The sequence below is a fragment of the Strix uralensis genome, chromosome 10, assembly GCF_047716275.1.
Source record: "Strix uralensis isolate ZFMK-TIS-50842 chromosome 10, bStrUra1, whole genome shotgun sequence".
In the NCBI taxonomy this organism is placed as follows: domain Eukaryota; kingdom Metazoa; phylum Chordata; class Aves; order Strigiformes; family Strigidae; genus Strix; species Strix uralensis.
The window spans coordinates 16605605-16625632 of record NC_133981.1 but is presented as its reverse complement, the minus strand read 5'-3'; the positions used below and the strand labels follow the sequence as shown (position 1 = coordinate 16625632).

Here is a 20028-nt window from a genome sequence, read left to right as displayed (position 1 = left end):
CAGCTGAAGCTGTTACAGTCTGTGTTGCTTGCTATGACATGTGTATTACATTTCTTCCTGTCTCTCATTTTTTTTCTTCACAGTGTAAAGCTCTGGGCCTCAGCATTTGGTGGAGAGATCAAATCTATTGCAGCCAAGTACTCAGGTTCCCAGCTCCTGCAGAAGGTAAGGATCTCTTCTGTTGTAATAAGGAAGGTTTTAACAGAGAAAATGGAGGAAGATTTAATTGTTTAAATGAATAGAAAGGCAGTGCTGTACGTGCTTTGGTCCAAGATCTATTTTTGTATTGCATACTGGTCCCTGATGACTCTTTACATTGCACTGCACTATCTGGAGAGTCCTTGATTAAACTGTTTTCTGTTTCGATGATTTTTTTTGTCATCATTAGAAAGTAAACTCCAACACTTTTATTTCTTGAAGTCTAGGCTTCAGCCTAGATTGCGGGTATTTAATCTGGTTGCTGCATTGTGATGATGATGTTTCTGCGTAGAAACAGCTGCTTCTTATGTAAAACGTTAACTTCATTCAAGGAGCAGAATTAGTGCATATTGTATTATTTTTCACCCTGTGCTGTATGTACACAATTCACTGTATCAGGAGAAGGCGGCTGCACTGTTGTTTGTCATCTCTGCAGTTTTTACAATCCCATTATTCCCCCAATCATCTCAACCCAGTGCTGGGATGTATTACATCATTACAGATAAGAGGAATGAATGTGGTTATCTTCTTGCTCAGCTGCACAGCTGGGTAATAAGCTAGTGAAGTATTGCAAAAACTTGAGAAATTGGTATAAGTCTACATAATTGGGGCAGAGGGTAATGAGAAAGCGGATTTGAGTATTAGGTATACATCAAGGACTGTGTCTACTCTAAATATGCCACCTATAGTAAAATTCTGTGTTGTAGACTATTTTTACAGCAGTTGCTGAAAAAAATGAGACACTAAGAGGAATATATTAAAGATTTTAAGACTGTGATTTTGCGGCATTTAATATATGATCCTCAAAATGCAATATGGAAATGGAAAAACAGACATTCACTGACTACAGAGACATTCAACCCATATGTTAATTTCTGCTGGTTTTTTTTAAGATGTGATTTTTAGTTCTGAGTAACACGTTAATTATTTTTTTTGGTCTGATTATGAAGGAAATTATTCCTTGAGCTTGTAGCATTTATTTTGAAAGGCTTGTATATGTGTGAAATTATGTAACAGACAGTACATGTAGCAGTCGAAATAAAAAGCTTATGCTATCCATGTAAAATGAAAGCAACTGACTTAATGATTACTAAAGTCATAAGTTCCTTAGCATTATCTGTCTTTTCAGTGTTGTGTACCCAGGACTGCAAAACGTGAACTTTACTAAGCTAAAATACAGAGCTGTTAAGAACAAAAATATTTAAGATTTCTTACTAATTTTCAAGGCCATTAAATGGCTTCACTTCAATATATTGGGCAAACTTTTATTTTAATCTTGAAATCTGGACATTCAGTATTTATTATACTTCTAGATCACATTCTTTAAAGTCTGTATAGTCTTATATCATAACATTTTTGTATGAACTCCTTAAATTTATAAAGCAGATGGACCTTTCAGCTTTGATTAGTATCTTACCAAGTATTATTAAAAGGCTTTAATTTTTTATTGGGCCATAACAAACAGGTACCTTTATTTAACTTTGGAACTGTTCCATGCGCAGCCATTTTTGCACTAAAATGGCTTTAAAAATTAAATCTACCAAATACAGGTAGTTAAACATTTCCTAGAAAAATATGGAATATGCTGTGTTTTGCAATCATGCTAAAATTGACAAAGAACCAGTATGAGACCTTAATTGTTCTCTTTCTCATAGTAGATACTGCTGTCATCCTTTCTGTAATGTATTTTTTCCTCTGAAGTAGAAAGATTTCTTCCTATTGGTTGTTATAATTGTAGGTAATTTGAAGCTGTTCATTTTACCTTTTCATCAGCATTCTTTCTATTTCACTGACAAATCTGTGCTCCTGTTTTTGAAAGTGGACAGGGTATATTCATTCTAAGCTATTTTGTTTTTTTCTTGCTTTTGTTATATTTCATTATTAAATGAAAGAGGAAAGACAAAACTCAGATTTGACGAGTATTTAGAGCATTTTTATTTCTCTGTCACATCCTCTGTTGTTTATTTTTTTCTTTTTCATGTCTGGTTACAATAGTTTTAGGAAACCTCTGATGCTTTTAATTTTTATTTAGAATTCCAAGTGTCTCTGTCCTTTCAAGCTTGCTATTTCTTGCTGTTGATTGTGGCAAAAGAGCCTAGATGACAGATGGCCTTAACATGTATCTTTTTGTATTGTTATAAAATATATTTCTTCTGTAAGCTTGTGTGAATAAAAACATACCAAACTTCAAGATTTGCAAGTATTTTCAACATGCAAAGTCAGTGACAGAAGTTGTCATAACAATTAAGGAAGTGATAGCGCAGTAGGGCTCTAAATGCAAACGCCTTTTTTCTCCCTCCCGCCCCCTCCTCACTAGCCAGGCATCAAGAATCCATTTGGTATTTACAGTGAGCTCTGGGTGGTCAGAGTCAATGTTTTCTTAAAGTCAAGATTCCACTTTTAGAAGCAGTGTGACTTCTAACATTGCTGGAGGAATCCACATTTTCTGATTATGAATTAAGCATCATTAAACAAATGAAGATCTAAAATGTGTGTATAATTATGTATCTGGGCAGTATAGATTTCTCAGTTATCAACTGCTTTATAGTGCCATTTAGTTTAATAAAGGCTTGCTAAATGAAAAATTAATGTAAAGGTTACTTGATTCATTTTGTTAGCATATATAGTGAGCACTACTTTCAAAGGAATGCATTTGAAATCAAGGCATGATTGACAGTCTGTATGACCCAAATGCTTTACACATTAAGAGTCATTTGGCCCATACTAAAATTTCATTGAGCAAATGAAGTTGTGTGAGATACTCAGTAAAGCAAAATTTTTCCAGGTTATAGCTGTGAATATTGATTTAGTTACTACAATTCTTAAGTCTTGCTGTACTGTGAACATCAAATGAGTAACCAGCATTGATGTCCTCTTGAGTTTCAAAAAGATGCATAAAAATATTTTTGTCACTTTTTGAAACTACTTATTTAAAAAAAAATCCCACTGCTTACCTTATCTCAACTGAATGTTTTATTATTTTATTGCATTATGATATCTTATTTGAGTATGTAGTTATGCCTCCTAAGAGTATATGGGTATAGGATCTTTCCTGAAATTGACTTTAGATGAAATACAGACACTGTAAATAGCTCAGAAAATAATAGTAATAGATCAGTAAATTTCTGAAATGATTATGAGCTTTTAAGCAAAATTAGCACTTAAAAATGTAGTGCTTTTATGTTCTACTACTTGTTTTCAAGGAAGACCATTCAATGTTCAAAAAACCATACAGAAGGAAGTAGGACAATATTATTCCTAAATTATTTAATTTATGGAGGTGTTACAGTTGTCATATAGATTTGGCAGCATACAAGAAGCTGCTTGGTGCTGTAGAGACATGCATACTCTTCACCTACTTAGCAAATACTGCTGGGGCCTAAGAATTGATTCAAATTTTAATTGTCTCTTAGGTGCTTATATTTTTTTTTTCTTTAGACTTTCAAAAGATACCTGCCTTTTTTGAATCTTGATACTTCTTTAAACTCCTCTTTTAAACACTCGGATTAGGTTTAGTGAGTACTGTATTGAATGCGAGAGTGTAGGCCCCTGGCAAAGCCAGGCTTTAAGTATAGGATGCAAAGCAAGGGTTAGGTGCCAGGAAGATATTCATTTCAGCTGCTATGATTAGAATTTGGAGGAACAGACTTTTGGGAATGCTACTGTTCACATTACGGTGTCCATGATAATAATGGTTTTCAGTTCCACGATGTTGCAAAATAATAGTAGTAATAAAATGGAAGGAAAAAATGCAGGTAATGAACCTTCTGTTAATGTTAGAAATAATTGTTGTTACACAGTAAAGCTTTTCTGATATCAGTGAAGTGTCTGATTCTCTAAAAATGCAGTGTGGTCTATGCTTTCTCAGATTTCTTATGCAGAGATTACTCTTTTTTTTTTTTTTTTAATATTCTGAGCTGTGATAATTCTTGATTTCATCCTGAATAGTCAATATTATTGCAAATGTAGGAACAGTTTCTAACTGAAAAGAAACTTTTATTTATCAGTTCTGCCATAAAGGTTTCTAACTGAGACAAGCTTGTTTAAGGCTATCTCAGATTTTTCTTATGTAAGTCGCCTAAGGGAGTCTTCACTGTTATGTAAGCACTGACTGCCTTGGTCTCGAGCAGTCTGTAGCCTGCATCTGCCTACTCCTTTCAACAAATTCTTCATTGTGTTAGGAGCTTTCAAATCATTGTGTTTTCTCAAAGCAGGTTTTTCAATCAGTATAGCATTCCTATTTTTAAAGGTTCAGAACTGCATTTTGTCTTACCCGACTAGATTTGGTGCTGTATCTTATTAGTTTCTTACAACTATGGAAATGCCAGTGCAAAACTAACATAACAGGGTGATTTAGATCAATTAGCATTCAGCTGGTATATCTGATTCATGCAGTACATCTATCTTTAGTTTTAAATCACATAATAGTGACTTCAATTCTTAGAGAAGTTTAGTCCAATCATCTTGACATTAATTGCTTTTATTTTATTCAGCATTATGTTGGTTTTGGTCTTTGTAGGCTGTTTCTTCTTTGCTTGAGACACTGCAACTCCTGCTTTGAAGGAAGGGTCAGTAGAAATGAGACATGCAGTTTAAAGGATAGACATGGATTGGCTTCTTGGATATCAATTTAAACTTTTGTCAGCTGAGCAATTTTAAAACTTTTTTCCTATAAAAAAGGAGAAAATGATTTAAAAACTGTAGACATATGACTATGATCAAAAAAACCCACCCAGACACCACCACCCCGTGCAAAAATCCCAAAGCTACAGCAACAACCCCCATCCCCCTCAACCAACAAAAAAACCCCAAAACCCAAACTCAAAAACCCCACCATCCAGGTAAATGGGATAGAGTTTACCAAAAGCTCTATTCAGAGTTAACTCATTATAATTCAAACTCCTGAAGTCTGGATTATGTAAAATGTGTCTCCTAGCACTGAATTAAAATAAAGTATTAGCAAATAAAAGAAATATGCATCTAAGAATCTTAAATCACTTTAATTCTGATGATTAATGCAAATGATGTTTTGGAACTTGCAGAGCTTGAGCCTCCATCCCCTTTGATTCTTACATATCTTTGGGGTACGTGAATCACAAGGTTATTCGCTGTGCCAAACCTACTTATGGAGCATTTCAGTGTGTTTAGTGAAGTATATCTGTGGGTAACAACATTAAATAAAGGTGTAAATTCTTTTGGATAGGTATTTTAATTTTTCTTTATTCAAGAAAAAAAATCAAACCCATTCATATGCTACTAATATATTAGGTGGAAAAACCTGCTGGGTCCAATACTAATTTTCAGGTAGCATATTGATGATCCACAGAGGAAAATATCACAGTGCTTATCAAACCTTAGGTAGTGTGGTCTCTCTCAATAATAGGTCAAAATATGCCTTCCTTTCTTAAAAAAAAGTTCTGCCTTTTCTGGAGATATTGGAAAATTTTCTTTGCCTTCAGTGATGTTAGAACTGCATCTTGAATGATCTGTGGTCTTACTATCATCTCCTGTTTAAATGTTATGGCAAGACTAATAATTTCTTTGTGTTGGTACCATGGTTTTAAAATGTAGTCTAAATCAGCTAATCAATCAATCATTATGTTTTATGTTTCTCTTTAACTAAAAGGAAAGCCCTCTTTTAAGCCATGGTGAATTCATGCTCTTCTGCCATCAGCGCGCTCTATTTTTCTGTGTTTTTCTGGGTTTTGCAAGCACAGCACAATCCTCTTACTTGTATTATTGACAATAAATATGTTCTATTGTTAGTATGTAATGGAAATATGAGATGGCTTCAGTAAGTTTATCACACATGCATTACACTTTCAATAATGTCTCTTAATATGGAAATTATTGAGTGGACAATCCAACTGGAAAACATCAAATCTTGAAAGGAAATGAATGCTAATTCCCTTGCTTAATGCATTTATGGTTGTTTGTTTTCACATCCTGTATTGGAAAATGCTTACATTTCAAGGTTAAAAGAGCCAGTCTCCATGCAAATTATCTTGACAGTGAAGGTATGTAGAGCCATGAATAGATGCCGCATTGTAGTGGTGATTCACTTTTAAGCAACTGCTAATCAATACTCTACACTTTCAAATGTCATTACTGTCCTGAAGAGTACAATTTTTTGTTGCTGATAATAAGTGGTTACACATTGTACAACACAAATTATATATTGATAGGATAGACTGTATTTTAGGTTGCTGTAGAAGCTTCACTGAAAGGTCTTCATGAAATACTTTGATTAATATGTTGTTCTTGTGAAGTTCCAGTTTGCTTTTTCTGTGTATTATGTTTTTACAAAATTGCATGGATGTTTTTGTGACTCTGTTTAGCATTTTCCCAGTTTATTTGTAAAGCTTAAGTAATTTCTTAAGGTGAATGATGAAATCATTGCAAGATTTGTATTTAAAAAGGAATTTGTGCAAAACTTTTTTTTTTTTATTGTAGTTGGGAAGGGTCTTGGAAGCCTTTCCAGAGGGGATGAATTCCATGGACAGGTACTTTCTGAAAATATCCGGCCCTCAGATCTCCTATAGCTGGAGTTATCCATCTTATAGTTGATAACTAGTACACTGTTTCTGAGGATGATGATATAATACATGAGGAGACTGTGACTGGTCAAGAGGGACTCACTTGTTCACATAGCACGTTACAACTAGCGTATCGAGTTTAATCTGGGAATAAAATAGTAGACAATAGAATACAGAGCACAGGAATTAAGCTGTCATAAATCCCTCCTGCCCAAGAGAGTTGGCTTCACGCAGTCTTTAGCAGGGCCTTAGAAGCAGACAGAGCATCTTAGATTGTTTTAATGAGCTGGACTTGAGTTGACAGTAGATAGAAGTCAAGTTTAGAAGAAAATAATTTTTTTAGCTAGACAAAGGTAAAATAAGGTCATTTCGTTAATGGTGCTCTTTGAGAATGAAGGGAGAAACAGATCTGAATATGTAGTGAAGTTAGCGTTAGGTGCATAACTGAAATGATCTGGATTCAAATCTTGGACAAGGCTACTGGTGGAGTGTGAGTGTTTTTAAATGTATCTTCAAAATAGGAATGCCTGAGCAACACCCAGAGCCAGGCAATTTTCAGGAAGGAGATGGCAGTTGAGGAGGCAGAGATGATTGCTGTAGTGGAAGACAGAAGTATTTAGTATGCTTTGCTGGATGCTTTGTATAGGAATATGATTTTCATTTAATGTACATGAGGTTCAAGTTTATTTCCTGGAAGATCCCTAAGCCAGGGAAAATGCATTTTTTCCAGGAGACTCTTTCAAAACCCTGTGAAAGCAGATTACTTTAGCAAGGGTTTTGGAGGCAGAGATGGGCAGAATTGTTGCTTCTGCTCCTAGACTACTTTATGTAAGTAGACATTAGTAATGTTGTATAGATGCCCTCAGAGAGACTGAACTCTTGCACTAGCTTCCTGTTATATTTGAGGTTTCCCATTTGCTAGAAGCACAAATTAGTTTTCTCATGTTGCTTTTCACACCAATTCCTTTTGCACTTACTATAAACAAGGATTATTCTCTCTCTCCTCTACTGATTTCCCTGTCAACTCCACCCATCATATCCCATTGTGAACGTGTCAAGACACTGATTTACAGAATCATTCAGGTTGGAAAAGACCCTTGGGAACATCAAGTCCAACCATCAGCCCTACTCTACAAAGTTCTCCCCTACACCATATCCCCCAACATCTCATCTAAACGACCCTTAAACACATCCAGGGATGGTGACTCCACCACCTCCCTGGGCAGCCTATTCCACTGTCTGACCACTCTTTCTGTGAAAAATTTTTTCCTAATGTCCAGTCTAAACCTCCCCTGTTGCAGTTTAAAGCCATTCCTTCTTGTTCTATTGCTAATCACTTGTGAGAAGAGACCAGCACCAACCTTTCTACAATGTCCTTTCAGGTAGCTGTAGAGAGTGATGAGGTCTCCCCTCAGCCTTCTCTTCCTCAAACTGAACAGTCCCAGCTCCTTCAATCACTCCTCATAGGATTTATTCTCCAGGCCCTTCACCAGCTTCGTTGCCCTCCTCTGCACCTGCTCCAGCACCTCAACATCTCTCTCATATTGAGGTGCCCAAAACAGCACAATACTCCAGGTGTGGCCTCACCAGTGCAGAGTACAGGGGGACTATCACCTCCCTACTTCTGCTGGTCACACTATTTCTAATACAAGCCAGGATGCCATTGGCTTTCTTGGCCACCTGGACACACTGCCAGCTCATGTTCAGCTGCTTGTCAATTAGAATTCCCAGATCCTTCTCTTCCACCAGCTCTCCAGCCACACCTCCCCAAGCCTATAGTGATGCATGGGGTTATTGTGGCCCAAGTGCAGGACCTGGCACTTGGCCTTGTTGAAGCTCATGCCATTAACGTTGGCCCACCAATCCAATCTATCCAAGACTCTCTGTAATGCCTCCCTATCTTCATGCAGATCGACACTTCTGCTTAACTTGGTATCATCAGTAAGTTTGCAGATGACACACTCTATGTCCTTATGAGATCATCAGTAAAGATGTTGAACAGAAATGGTCCCAACACCGAGCCCTGAGGAATGCCACTTGTGACCAGCTGCCAGCTGGATTTAGCTCCATTGACCACCACTCTCTGGGACCATCCATCCAGCCAGTGCTTGATCCAGTAGACTGTATGCTCATCCAGGCCATGAGCAGCCAGTTTTTCTATGAGAATTCTATGGGAAACCATGTCAAATGCTTTTTGAAAATCCAGGTAGACAATATCTACAGCCTTTCCCTCGTCCAGTAGTTGGGTCGTCTTGTTATAGAAGGAGATCAGTTTTGTCAAGCAGGACCTGTCTTTCATACACCCATGCTGACTAGGCCTGATCCCCTGGTTGTCCATTATATGACTTGTAATGGCACTCAAGATGACCTGCTCCATGACCTTCCGTGGTACCGAGGTCAGACTGACAGGTCTACAGCTTCCTGGATCCACCTTTCTGCCTCTCTTGTAGATGGGTGTTACATTTGCCACCCTCCAGTCCAATGGAACCTCCCCAGTTAGCCATGACTTCAGGTAAATCATGGAAAGCGGCTTGGCGAGCTCATCTGCCAACTCTTTCAGCACCCTTGGGTGTAACCCATCTGGTCCCACAGACTTGTGTGCATCCAAGTGGTGTAGCAGATGTCTGACGACTTCCTCTTTAATTGTGATGACCTCATTCTGCTTCCCCTCCCTGTCTCCTAGCTCATGAGGCTGGGTGTCCAGGGAAAAGCCAGTTCCACTGCTAAAGACTGAGGCAAAGTAGGGGTTGAGCACCTCAGCCTTTTCCTCATCTTTTGTTACTATGTTTCCCTCTGCATCCAATAAAGGAGGGAGATTTTTCCCTAATCATCACAGTCACAGACTCTAGGTATTCTTGCTGCTTCTGGTATCTGTGACTATTGTGAATATACTGAGAGGATGAGGAATGTTTTACCCTCAAAGATTCATCTGATCTGATACATTTTAACTGCTCCCCATTTCTGCCATATTTGTTGGTAAAATGGCTGATGTGGCTATCTTTAATCACTGTAGAGAGCTGAAAATTGACTAGGAACTTCATGTATGATAAAGAATATGTCAAATCCATATTTATGAGACTAGAAATGCTCTAAACTGTAGAAATTCTTAAAGGTAAGATACTTATGTTGTATAGACAGATGGGAACAACCAGTTCTGAATTCCAAAAACCTTTCAATGTGTGATGCAGACAGGTACACTGTGTGAAAGAGACAATAACCTTCAAATAAGCTAGAAAACTGGAGGGGATAAACAAACAAAAAGTGTATTTCCTTTTGTACTGAGGAAGAAGGTGTGTAGAAATGTAAATGGGGCAGGGGAGAGGGAAGAGAGGAAGAAGAACTAGGTCTGTTTCATTAGGCAGTGATTTAGTGCCATGGGCCAAGCTGTGCCTGAGCAAAACTAGTGAAAACTTGAAAGGAAATATGGCAACATTCTACACATGCAGAAAACCAGGAAGAAGAATAAACGTGTTCTCTATACCCATGGTAGACGATCAAGAAGTGGTCTTCAAACATAAGAATTAGTTTTTCCTACTATCAAAAACTTTTTTTTTTTTAAACTGAGAGAAAACACTGGAATAGTATGGAACTCTTACAGGGTGGCTTTTCAGAACAGCTTACCTGCCATCATGTAGATCTTGAACTGCCTTATGTTAGGAAGATGAGCTACATAATTTTTGGTTTGGACTATAAGCAATGAAAGTAATTGTATTTCTTCTTTGATGTCTGTATCTATGCACTGTTAAGCTTTGTGCCTTTATCTCCTTAAGACACATCTGGGGAGTCCTTCAACTTTCAGAGCAGAAACATGTTATAAAACAGTCATTATTGCTATATGGGTTGGCCAGGTTGGCTGAACACTTGCTTTATTTTTTTTTCTCCCCCCCTCTCCTTTATAAGCATACAATCAAATGATCATATTAAAATATATGGCTTTTTACTATAAAAGGATAAATATAACATTAAACTTATGAGGAGTCTTCATCTATTTGACTTGAAGTCCAACAACCCCATGGTAAGAATTCAGCAGGGTTAGCTTTTCAAGATGTCCCAACATGCTCTTATGTTAAGTGTAACTACTAAGTAATAGAGCTTCAGTAGGGCTTGTAAGGCAGTGTGATGTTCCAACGAGAGAGGAGGAAATGGTTGATTAGATGTGAACTCCTGGTTTATTCCTTATGTACCTGCCACATGTTATGTTGTTTTGCTATCAGCAATTGTTGGTATTTACTAAAGTTTGTTGTTAACTCTTGTTACTCTTGAGAGAGTTCTTCCTAAGCACTACGTATGCTGAATTTATGCTTTTTTGGGTAGAGCCTGTTTGGTTGGTTGGATAGAGTCATCAAAGCATACAGGTTCTGGCAATGATTCTTAATCATAAAAGTGTTTGACAGGTGATTGTTGCTAGCCATTTGTTCTGTCTGTCAAGATTCCAAGTTAAACCAATACATTTCATTAAGGTGACCAAACCAATTTCTAATATATTAAAAGCCATTCTTTGTCAGAGCACTTGTTCCTACTCTCATGTTTTGCTTTTCCATTCCTTAATTTGACATGTTTTACTGTTGTTTTTGTCTCTCTCTCCCTGTACTCCTCTTTCTGAACCACCTTATTTATCTTATCGTTGAATCTTTCTGTTTTAAAATGGGCAGATGTTCTAGAGAGAAGTATTTTCTTCTGAGACTGATGCCAAATGTTTTGTATAAATCGGTTTGCACTATGAGAGAGACTTAAAAAGATCGCTATTACTATTTATCCTTCAAACTAGATTATGAGATCTTAGAGCAATCAAGGAAGTAAAAGATGCAGGAAGGTCCATTAGCAAAACAAATCATATGGTGATCTAATCTAGTTCATAAGATTTGGTATATAGCACAAGAAGTATGTGTGTATAATTCATTCAGTGTGTCAGGGCTTAATGTGTGAATCCTGTTGATTGTTCATTAGTTAGCTTGCTTATACGTGTGACTGAAAGTACTTCAATAAGGAAACTACTTTCAGTAGTTTCTCTGCTCTTAGTTTTTAGGGAAGTGTGGAAATTACTTTTGAGCTTCTAATAGCTTCATAAAATGTTGTCCTTTGGTGCACTCAAAATGTGGAGATGCAGGCTTCCCTGAATTTTGTGCAGGTGGCAGATTATATATTATGTTAACACTGTTCCTCTATAATGTGTAAGTTGAGTAGATCTCCACTGATTAATGTTCTTCTGAATACAGTGGTACTGAATTTAAAAATTCTAATTGTACTCATAACTAGAAAGTTTGTGGTTGGCACTAATGACTCAGCAAAACTGGTTCTGGAGAAAAACCCTCCTCTTCCCCCTTTGTACAATTGTTTTCCTCTCTCCCACTATGGAATTCTGTTTTTAATAATTTCTAGCATTATAGAATAATTCATTCTGGAAGAAGATTTAGAAGGTCTTTTAACTCAATTTCCTGCTCAAAGTGAGGTCAATGCTGAAATCAGCGCAGATTTCTTGTGGCTTTGTTGAGTCTGATCTTCAGAACCTCCCAGGACAGAGATACCATAACCTCTTTTGTTCCAGTGCTTGACTCTACTCTGGATGAAAAGTTACTTAAGCTGGAACTTCCCATTTCAATTTATGACTGCTGTCTGTTGCTTCTCCTACCGTGTACCTCCATAAATAGCCTTGGTTCATCTTCTCTGTAACCTTCTCATAGGTAATGAGACATGATGCTTTGCCATGGCAGGCCTCTCAGGCCTCAGTCACAGATGATATTATATCATCTTTTAGTTGCTTCAAGTCTCAACACCTTCTTTTCTAACTCATTTTTTTAAAAACAGTTTGCACTAACATTACAGGTTCTTAAACTGAACTGTCTGCTGTTAAATATTCAGGTGGGCTTTTTTCCACAGACACTCCTGTTCTCACAATAGGAGTATGTAACTGTTCTCATAATTACAAAGTCTCAAGAGTAATTTTCACAGAGTTGACTGCACAAATGGGAGAAGTTTTTTTTTAATTTGTCATGGTAACACAAGAATTTCCCTTCTAACCTAGGGCTAAACCAAATCCTTTAGCTCCCAGTTGCTTCACTAGCCATTTTCTTTTACTATCTTTGTCAGCCACACTATCTTAAATGAACTTAGTGTTGTACAGAAATAATTTGTCAGCTGGTAGGTTTTATGTCTTATCGTCTGTTTTTACTTTAAATTATTCTACAGTAACTGGCAAGGAGCTTCTCTGTGCTTTCATATACAAACAAAAACTTGACTTGCTTTCCTAAAAAGCAGGAGTCAAAATTATGCAGTCATAGTATCTCTAGCCTGTTAGATAAAAGCACTGTGTAAATGCTATTTGGAAGGCGTTATGCTGTGGCCCTAACCAAACTTTTCATATAGTGTTCCTATTGTTCCTCTAGGTCATATTTTAATGTTTGGCTATTCAATATGCTCCCAAGATACTGCGTCAAGCTAAGTCACTAATTTTCAAGACACAAAAAAAATCTACAAACTATCGGTATTAAAATTTGATGTGTTGGGAACATACTATTGGCCACAAAATTAGATAATTATCTTCTAAAGTGACAAAGCTTCAAAGATGAAAAGCAGGAATATTCAAACTTCAGCTTTACCTTGAAGCTAAATGACTATCATTTTATGACAGCTGTGCAAAATGTATGACTGCTGAGCTGTTTGTACATGATGCTATCGTATTACATTAATAGAAATTTTCACTGATAATGAAAACTGGTAGGAGGCTAAGAGTAAAGCTTTATGTTATGACTTGCAGCCATTGACTATCTGCATCCAACAGATTTATTACCCCCTACGCACATTGTGCCTTTTACAATATCTTCTGCCATTTCTTCAACAAAGTACAAGAAGAAATACGATATTATAGATGGCGTGATACAAAAAAATCTTGAGTACTCACTTTACACTTCCACCTGTCGTTACCAACTGCAATGCAATTTCGCAGTAAAAGTAGAGATGAATTCTGATATCCCACTGGAACTTTCCATGAAAAACATTGGGGGGGAAGGAGGAGGGGGAGGTATATGAAAGAAAACTGGAGGATTTCTCTTGGCCTAATCAGATTTTCATTTTCCTATTAAAACCAAGGCAGCAGACTGAGATTCAAATATATGTGGCTTCTTATGCTAGGGTCTGTAATAACTTTCTTGATGGCCTCCTTTGGCCATGTAATCTTGGTGGCCAAAATTTAGTGAAGCCCTTAACCTGTAATGTCACATGTACAAATACGGTGCATGTGGTGGTGGTAGGATTTCATCCAGCATGTCAGAAGCCTTGAATTGAAAGTTAAAACCACAAGCAGGGTTTTCTCCCCCCAGACAGACACATCTTTGCCTAACTTTTCCATGTAAAATAGGGCTAGCAATACTGCCTCTTTCCTTAAATTTCTAGACTTTGAAATTATTTGGATCAGGAGCAACACTTTTTGTAGAGGATTTAGCATATGGAGAGGATCAGGTGGTGAAGAACAGCATTAGCATATGGATATGAAAGTAAAGCAAGGTACATGGAATGGATCAGCTCTGAGCGCTACAAAGTATTACTTTTAACACACTTTTAAAATAAAACTTCTTTCTCTACTGAAAAGATAAATGGTTTCCTGTAACAGTCCTGAAGAACTACAAAATTGATAGAAACCCACTTATTTCTGCTGTTGATATTTGGTGTCTGTAGCAGGCAATAAATCTCCATATAGCATTGTGGTGGCAAGTGAAATTGAACCCTTTCTTGTCAGAGAATTAATTCTTCCTATGCTTTGAATATGAAGTGATATGCTATGCTGATATTAGAAAGTAATTTTCAGTTTTGCAAGCATTTTCTTCTTTCCCTTACACATTTTTTTTTTTTTCTCCACCCTGGTACTTTCTTACTATCCATTTCCACATAACTCTGCACTATTTTTTTTGGCTAGATCTTTCAGACTTTTTCTGACCTTTTCTGATTTTCTTACAAGTGAAATCCAACCAGTAAAATTGGTTACAAAGTCAAATTCACAAATGTCAAATGCAGTTAAATTTGGAATCAAACAATTTTCTTTATCCTTTTATGGGTATCTGATTATTTCTGTCTGTATTTCAATTACCACAGAAATTTATTTTTCCATGTGTACTTTCTCACTCTGTCCTTCGCTGTGCTCCCACTTAGCCATTCCTTTTTTCCACTGGAAATTTTTACCATTAATGTATTTTTTCAGTGCCTTGAGCAATGTAATCATAATGCTGCAGTGAGGATCTGGTCAGCTGGAGAAAAACATGCAAAAATAAAAGAGTAATGGCTTAATAACACTTTAATACATAAGAATGGGGGAAAGTTATGCAAATACAAGTGTTCTTAAAATGATCTTTTCTTTAAGTTATTATGTTTGAACCTTTAAAAGGAAGAATAAATACATTAGGATCTAGTGGTGCACCTTACATGTGAACATTATTGGAAAGAGAAGGTGGTTATTTCCCCAGTAGCAACCTATATACTTAGTTGTACCTTGGATGATGTGTTCAGGAAGTGGGGTGGGGGAAGGTGGTAGTCAGGATTCCCTTCAAAATTAAGTGGAAATATTCTGTCATAGCAAGTTTACAACATTTTTATGACAACACAAATTGCAGGGAGGAGACTGTAAGAGGAAGCTACTTCAGTCTGTCTAAATACAGCTAAAGGTGAGAACAGAGACAAGTAAAGGTAGTGAGATGAAGAGGAATGGAATGGACTGGGAGCAAAGAAGAAGAATTACTAAAGAAAGGGTTATTTTTTTCCCTGTAGTTTAATATAATTGGAGAACACATTTGTATGAAATTCAGTCAATATCTGTGTTCTGGTGATTATTTTGACAAATTATTAAATTAGTAATTTTCATATTAAAAACATAGAAGCCACAGTCAGAAGGTCAAGTTTGCTATTTTTGAAATCCATGAGTACCACATGATTTCAAAACTTTTGCCAAGAACTAAAATTAAGAAGAAATTATATGCTAAGAAATGTAAATTTCAATTCAGGAAAGGCCTCTGAAATTAAACTGAGTATTAGTAATGATATAATTCTGACTTTTGTATTTGGCTTCTGAGATGTTTAAAATTTGAATGCTTTAACATTTTTTAAAAAATTGTTGTTTGGTCTGCTGAAATTCTTTATTCTGTACTGTCCCAGTGTAATAGGAATAGAGTTCAACTACATTCATAACTTGGCACTAATCCTATCCAGTCCACCTTAAGCATGTTATTAATGTAAATATATGTTTGTTCAGTAGAACTTCCTCAGCTTTACAAGTTGTCTGGGGAATTCTGTCTGAAAAAGGATGGTAGAAAACTGCATTATATGTGGGATTGGGACCTATACTTATGTGTTGGACTAATTCAGATGTTAGTGTATAGAGTTATTCATGTATGGCCATATTTATCTGATGCATGCTGTTTATTTATCTTGGTTTATAAATATGCAGGAGTCGTATAACTGAAAACTCTAATTATTCTGAACATAATTTGTCAGACAAAACCAGCTGCTAACTCAGCTCTTCTCAAGAATCTTCAGTAAAATGCACAACTTAAAAATAGTGTCTTGAAAAATACAAAATTCCCGTTCTTCACACAAATCCTCTATGCCGATCGGATACCTTCCTCTCAAGAGTCTAGTAAAAACCTATTGATTTCTGGTGTGACAAGGACAACAAATCCGGGCAGACTGTGCTGTGGCTTGCATTGCTTGAACTTCACTCACTTAAAGCAGAGTTTTCAATATTATAGGATAACTCTGTCATTCCGCAGAGATGATCCTTTCACATCTTAATTACTGGCTGAAATGTCAGCGTGTTTGTAGGCTAGTTGGTGCAATCATTACATTGAATTAAGTAATGCTCCTTCTATTTTAGAAGCCTCCAAAAAAGCCTGTAGTCCTGGTTTTGCCCCTGACCTGTTGATGGACCGTATACAATTCGACTCTGATGTATGTCTGGTTCCATATTTATAAAGCTGTGTAAAATTATGCTTACTGTCTGCAATTTGAAAAATAAGTTTTTATGACAACTTGTGTGCAAAATTTGATTTTGTGGGGTGTTTTTTTGGTGTGTTCTTGGTTTTGTGGTTGGTTTTGGGGTGGGTTTGTGTGGTTTGGTTGTTTTGGGTTTTTTTTAATAAAATGACATCAAATATCACTTACTAGTATATATTGGTGAATGATCTACTTGACTGAACAGGTCAATTTTCTGTAACTTTCCATATAGTAGCAGTGCTGTCAAACAAGAACAGTCTTGGAGTCTGGATAATGTAGCATCTGTTTCCAAAGGCTTAGGAACTTGAATGAAAACAAGGTGTGTGCAGCTTTAACATTATTATTTCAATCTCATTTAAGAGTAAACTAATTACCACAACATTTGAATTCACATCAGTTCAGGAATAATTGAAGCAAATGCAGGTGGGAGTTACTTTGCTTGTTGATATGAGTGGCATCTTTGTAGTAGTCTTGTGCCTGAAATAAGGTAGTTTTTTGGTAACATTATGCATGCTTTTAATGAAAAGTGTTGAGTAGCTCATATTGTAAAAGAACATCTGATTCTGCATTGGCTGTCTAGGGCTAAAGTTATGACCGCTGATAAGAAATGGTGTAAAGATGAAAACCGAGGAAAAGAATTGCTGCTGGACTGGCAGCTAGTTAAAATACATGCAAGGAAAAATTAATTTCCACATATATTTAGGATACATGAGTAGGTCTGTGTCTACTGTGATTGTATGCCATCTTGCAAGCCTTTAAACCAGTACTTAGAATACTGACTATTGTATAAGATGCAAAAGGATTGGATCTGCAATCTGGAAGGTGGTTTGTTTTTTTATATTCACAGTAGTGATACACGGTAATGAGACTGTTATCTGTAATGAGACTGTATTCTGTTGGAAAAGAAATGTAGAATGTTTGAGGGTGCAATGTTCTTTAGACTGGAAAAACATTACGGTTTAAATATGAAGAGTAATTATAAATCTCCTTGATGGCTTCACATTAAGTCAAGCTGTAATTTATTTTAACTGCAAAAGTATATGTACCTTGCTGATTTTTACTTTTTCTCCTTGGTGGGTAGGAGGTTAGAATTGAAAGATGACTTTTGTTTCCTTGTTTAATTGCCTAAAAAGAAAAGTAACTGGAATAGCATCCCATTTCTTGTAGGTGAACAATAAAATAAGGTTCTCTCACCTAGTGATTTCAACATATGCACTCACTAATTCTTCTGTTCATTCCCTTTCCCAGAGGAGCTGGCAATCCTGTGGCACTAGCTCTTCTCTTTCATTATGTCATGTATGAGGAATTGGTTTTTTCCTCTTTAGTATGAGCGGCTTCAGCATTGATTTTTCTTCTCCTTTCTGATACTTTTTCACTTCCCTCCCTAGTCCTCTGTCCTCACTTCAGATTTCTGATATTATATGATAATTGACTTTTTCAGAATACAGTTCTTCTTAATCCTGTTTTCAGATTTATTCCTATGTATTAACTTAAAAAAAATTATCTATGTGTAATAAAGCCATTAGTACCTTCTGAGCTCTTTGAAATATCCCAATACCTATCTCTTAAGAAATATAATATCTAACTTTGATGTACATAAAATCATTTGACTTGGTAAAGACCCTTACGATCACTGAATCCAACTGCAAGCCTAACACTGCCAAGTCCACCACTAAACCATGTCCCTAAATGCCACATCTACATGTCTTGTAAATACCTCCAGGGATGGTGACTCAACCAGTGCCCTGGGCAGCCTGTTCCAATGCTTGACAACCCTTTCAGTGAAGAAATATTTTTTAATATCTAATCTATACCTTCCCTGGCACAACTCGAGGCTGTTTCCTATTGTTCTATCACTTATTAACATGGACCTCTCTATCTCTATGAGTATTATTCTACCTCTTTTAAATACCTCTTGCTTTTGACTACATATAGTCTAGAACTTTTGCTTGATTGTAGTATACAGTCTTGTTTGGAAAGTGTAAATGATTGTTTGTTCATAGTGAAACTTTTTCCCCACTGTTGCCCTAAATTCATTCTGTAATCTCTAGTGTCTCACTGATACTTCCAGACAAAGAAAATTGTGGAAAAGCAGTTGAAACTGAAAATACTTTTTCGTTTACCGCTCTAAGATTTTCAAAGCTGGAAGAATTGTTCAGGATACAAAGAAGGGTGGGCAGGCGGGAGGAGGAATAGAAGAAACATTAATTAAAGGAAAACTCTGAAAACATTCATGACATTCTTTATTTCTCATGCTGTTTCTCTAACTACCAACTTATTAGTGGTGGCTTGTTTAATTTGATGATAAGGAAATGGGGCTCTGGAGACCCAAGTCCTGTTACTGTGTGTGTCACTATGGCTGCTGGGTGATCTTGAGCAAATGATTCTGTCCTTCATACATTCTGTCTAGTAACAATGTCTTTGAGACAGTCTAACTCAGTTTTATGTTTTAATAGCTATATGGTACTTTGCATCTACTGAACAGTTGCAAGGTGCTACCTAAAATTTGTTACTGACTTGCCGTTGTATTTACAGCTCTGTTACCAGCATGATTCAATCAGAATATTTCTGTTGCCTATTGCCACTTGCTGCAAACCCCACAATTACAATGCACTAGTTTCAGGTTACTCCAGCTAGTTCAGAGTCCAGTTCAAAATATATTTTCTTCTTTTAATTGAATTTGCTTTTCTCAGGAGTTCTTCACAGGTCTTGCTTTGTTTTATTCTTACTCCTCTCTATGCATATAGGTTATATTGTGTGACCACACACTTGGTTAAGCATAGACATATTTGAATGTATAATAGTGAGATTTTTGAGATTTAAATAAAGCAATTTGATATATGTAGGAAAGATGGGTTTCTTACTAAAATAGTATTTCTTTTTCTCCTCCAATTTCATAATTTAATCTTTTTTCTTCTCCCAGCAAGAACCTCTTTTTTCTGGATCTCATCTGCAATAATTAGACTTGTGTTCAGATAAAACTTTGAAGTGAAGAAGGGTAACCATCTCTCTTTATTCAGGATGAGTGTTAAAAGCAATTAAAATACCCTTACACAAGAGAAGCAGAATAGGATTGTCACATTACAATATCCTTTTTCAGGATGAGTTAAGAACCTAGGCTGTGCTTTTGGTAGAGTTTTCTGGGCTTTGAAAGAATAGTATTGAAATAGCGTGTGTGTGTGTGTGAGGAAGAGCAAGAAACATCACAGGATTCCACAGAAAAGGAAATAGAGGGGGTATGAAACAGTCTGCAGTGGTAAAGCCCCATAAAATTTTTTTTTCTTTAAATGAACATGGTTGCCATTAAAAGACAGGTAAT

At 36.4% G+C, this 20028-nt stretch overlaps 1 protein-coding gene across 1 annotated transcript in view; it reads left to right on the top strand.

Moving 5' to 3' along the window:
- Positions 1-20028, top strand: part of CACNA2D3 (calcium voltage-gated channel auxiliary subunit alpha2delta 3) — a 468701-nt gene that overhangs the window by 667 nt on the left and 448006 nt on the right. Inside the window, exon 2 of the mRNA XM_074879359.1 lies at positions 84-165. Within this exon, the coding sequence (XP_074735460.1) occupies positions 84-165 (82 nt within the window). The remainder of the gene's footprint in view (positions 1-83; positions 166-20028) is intronic.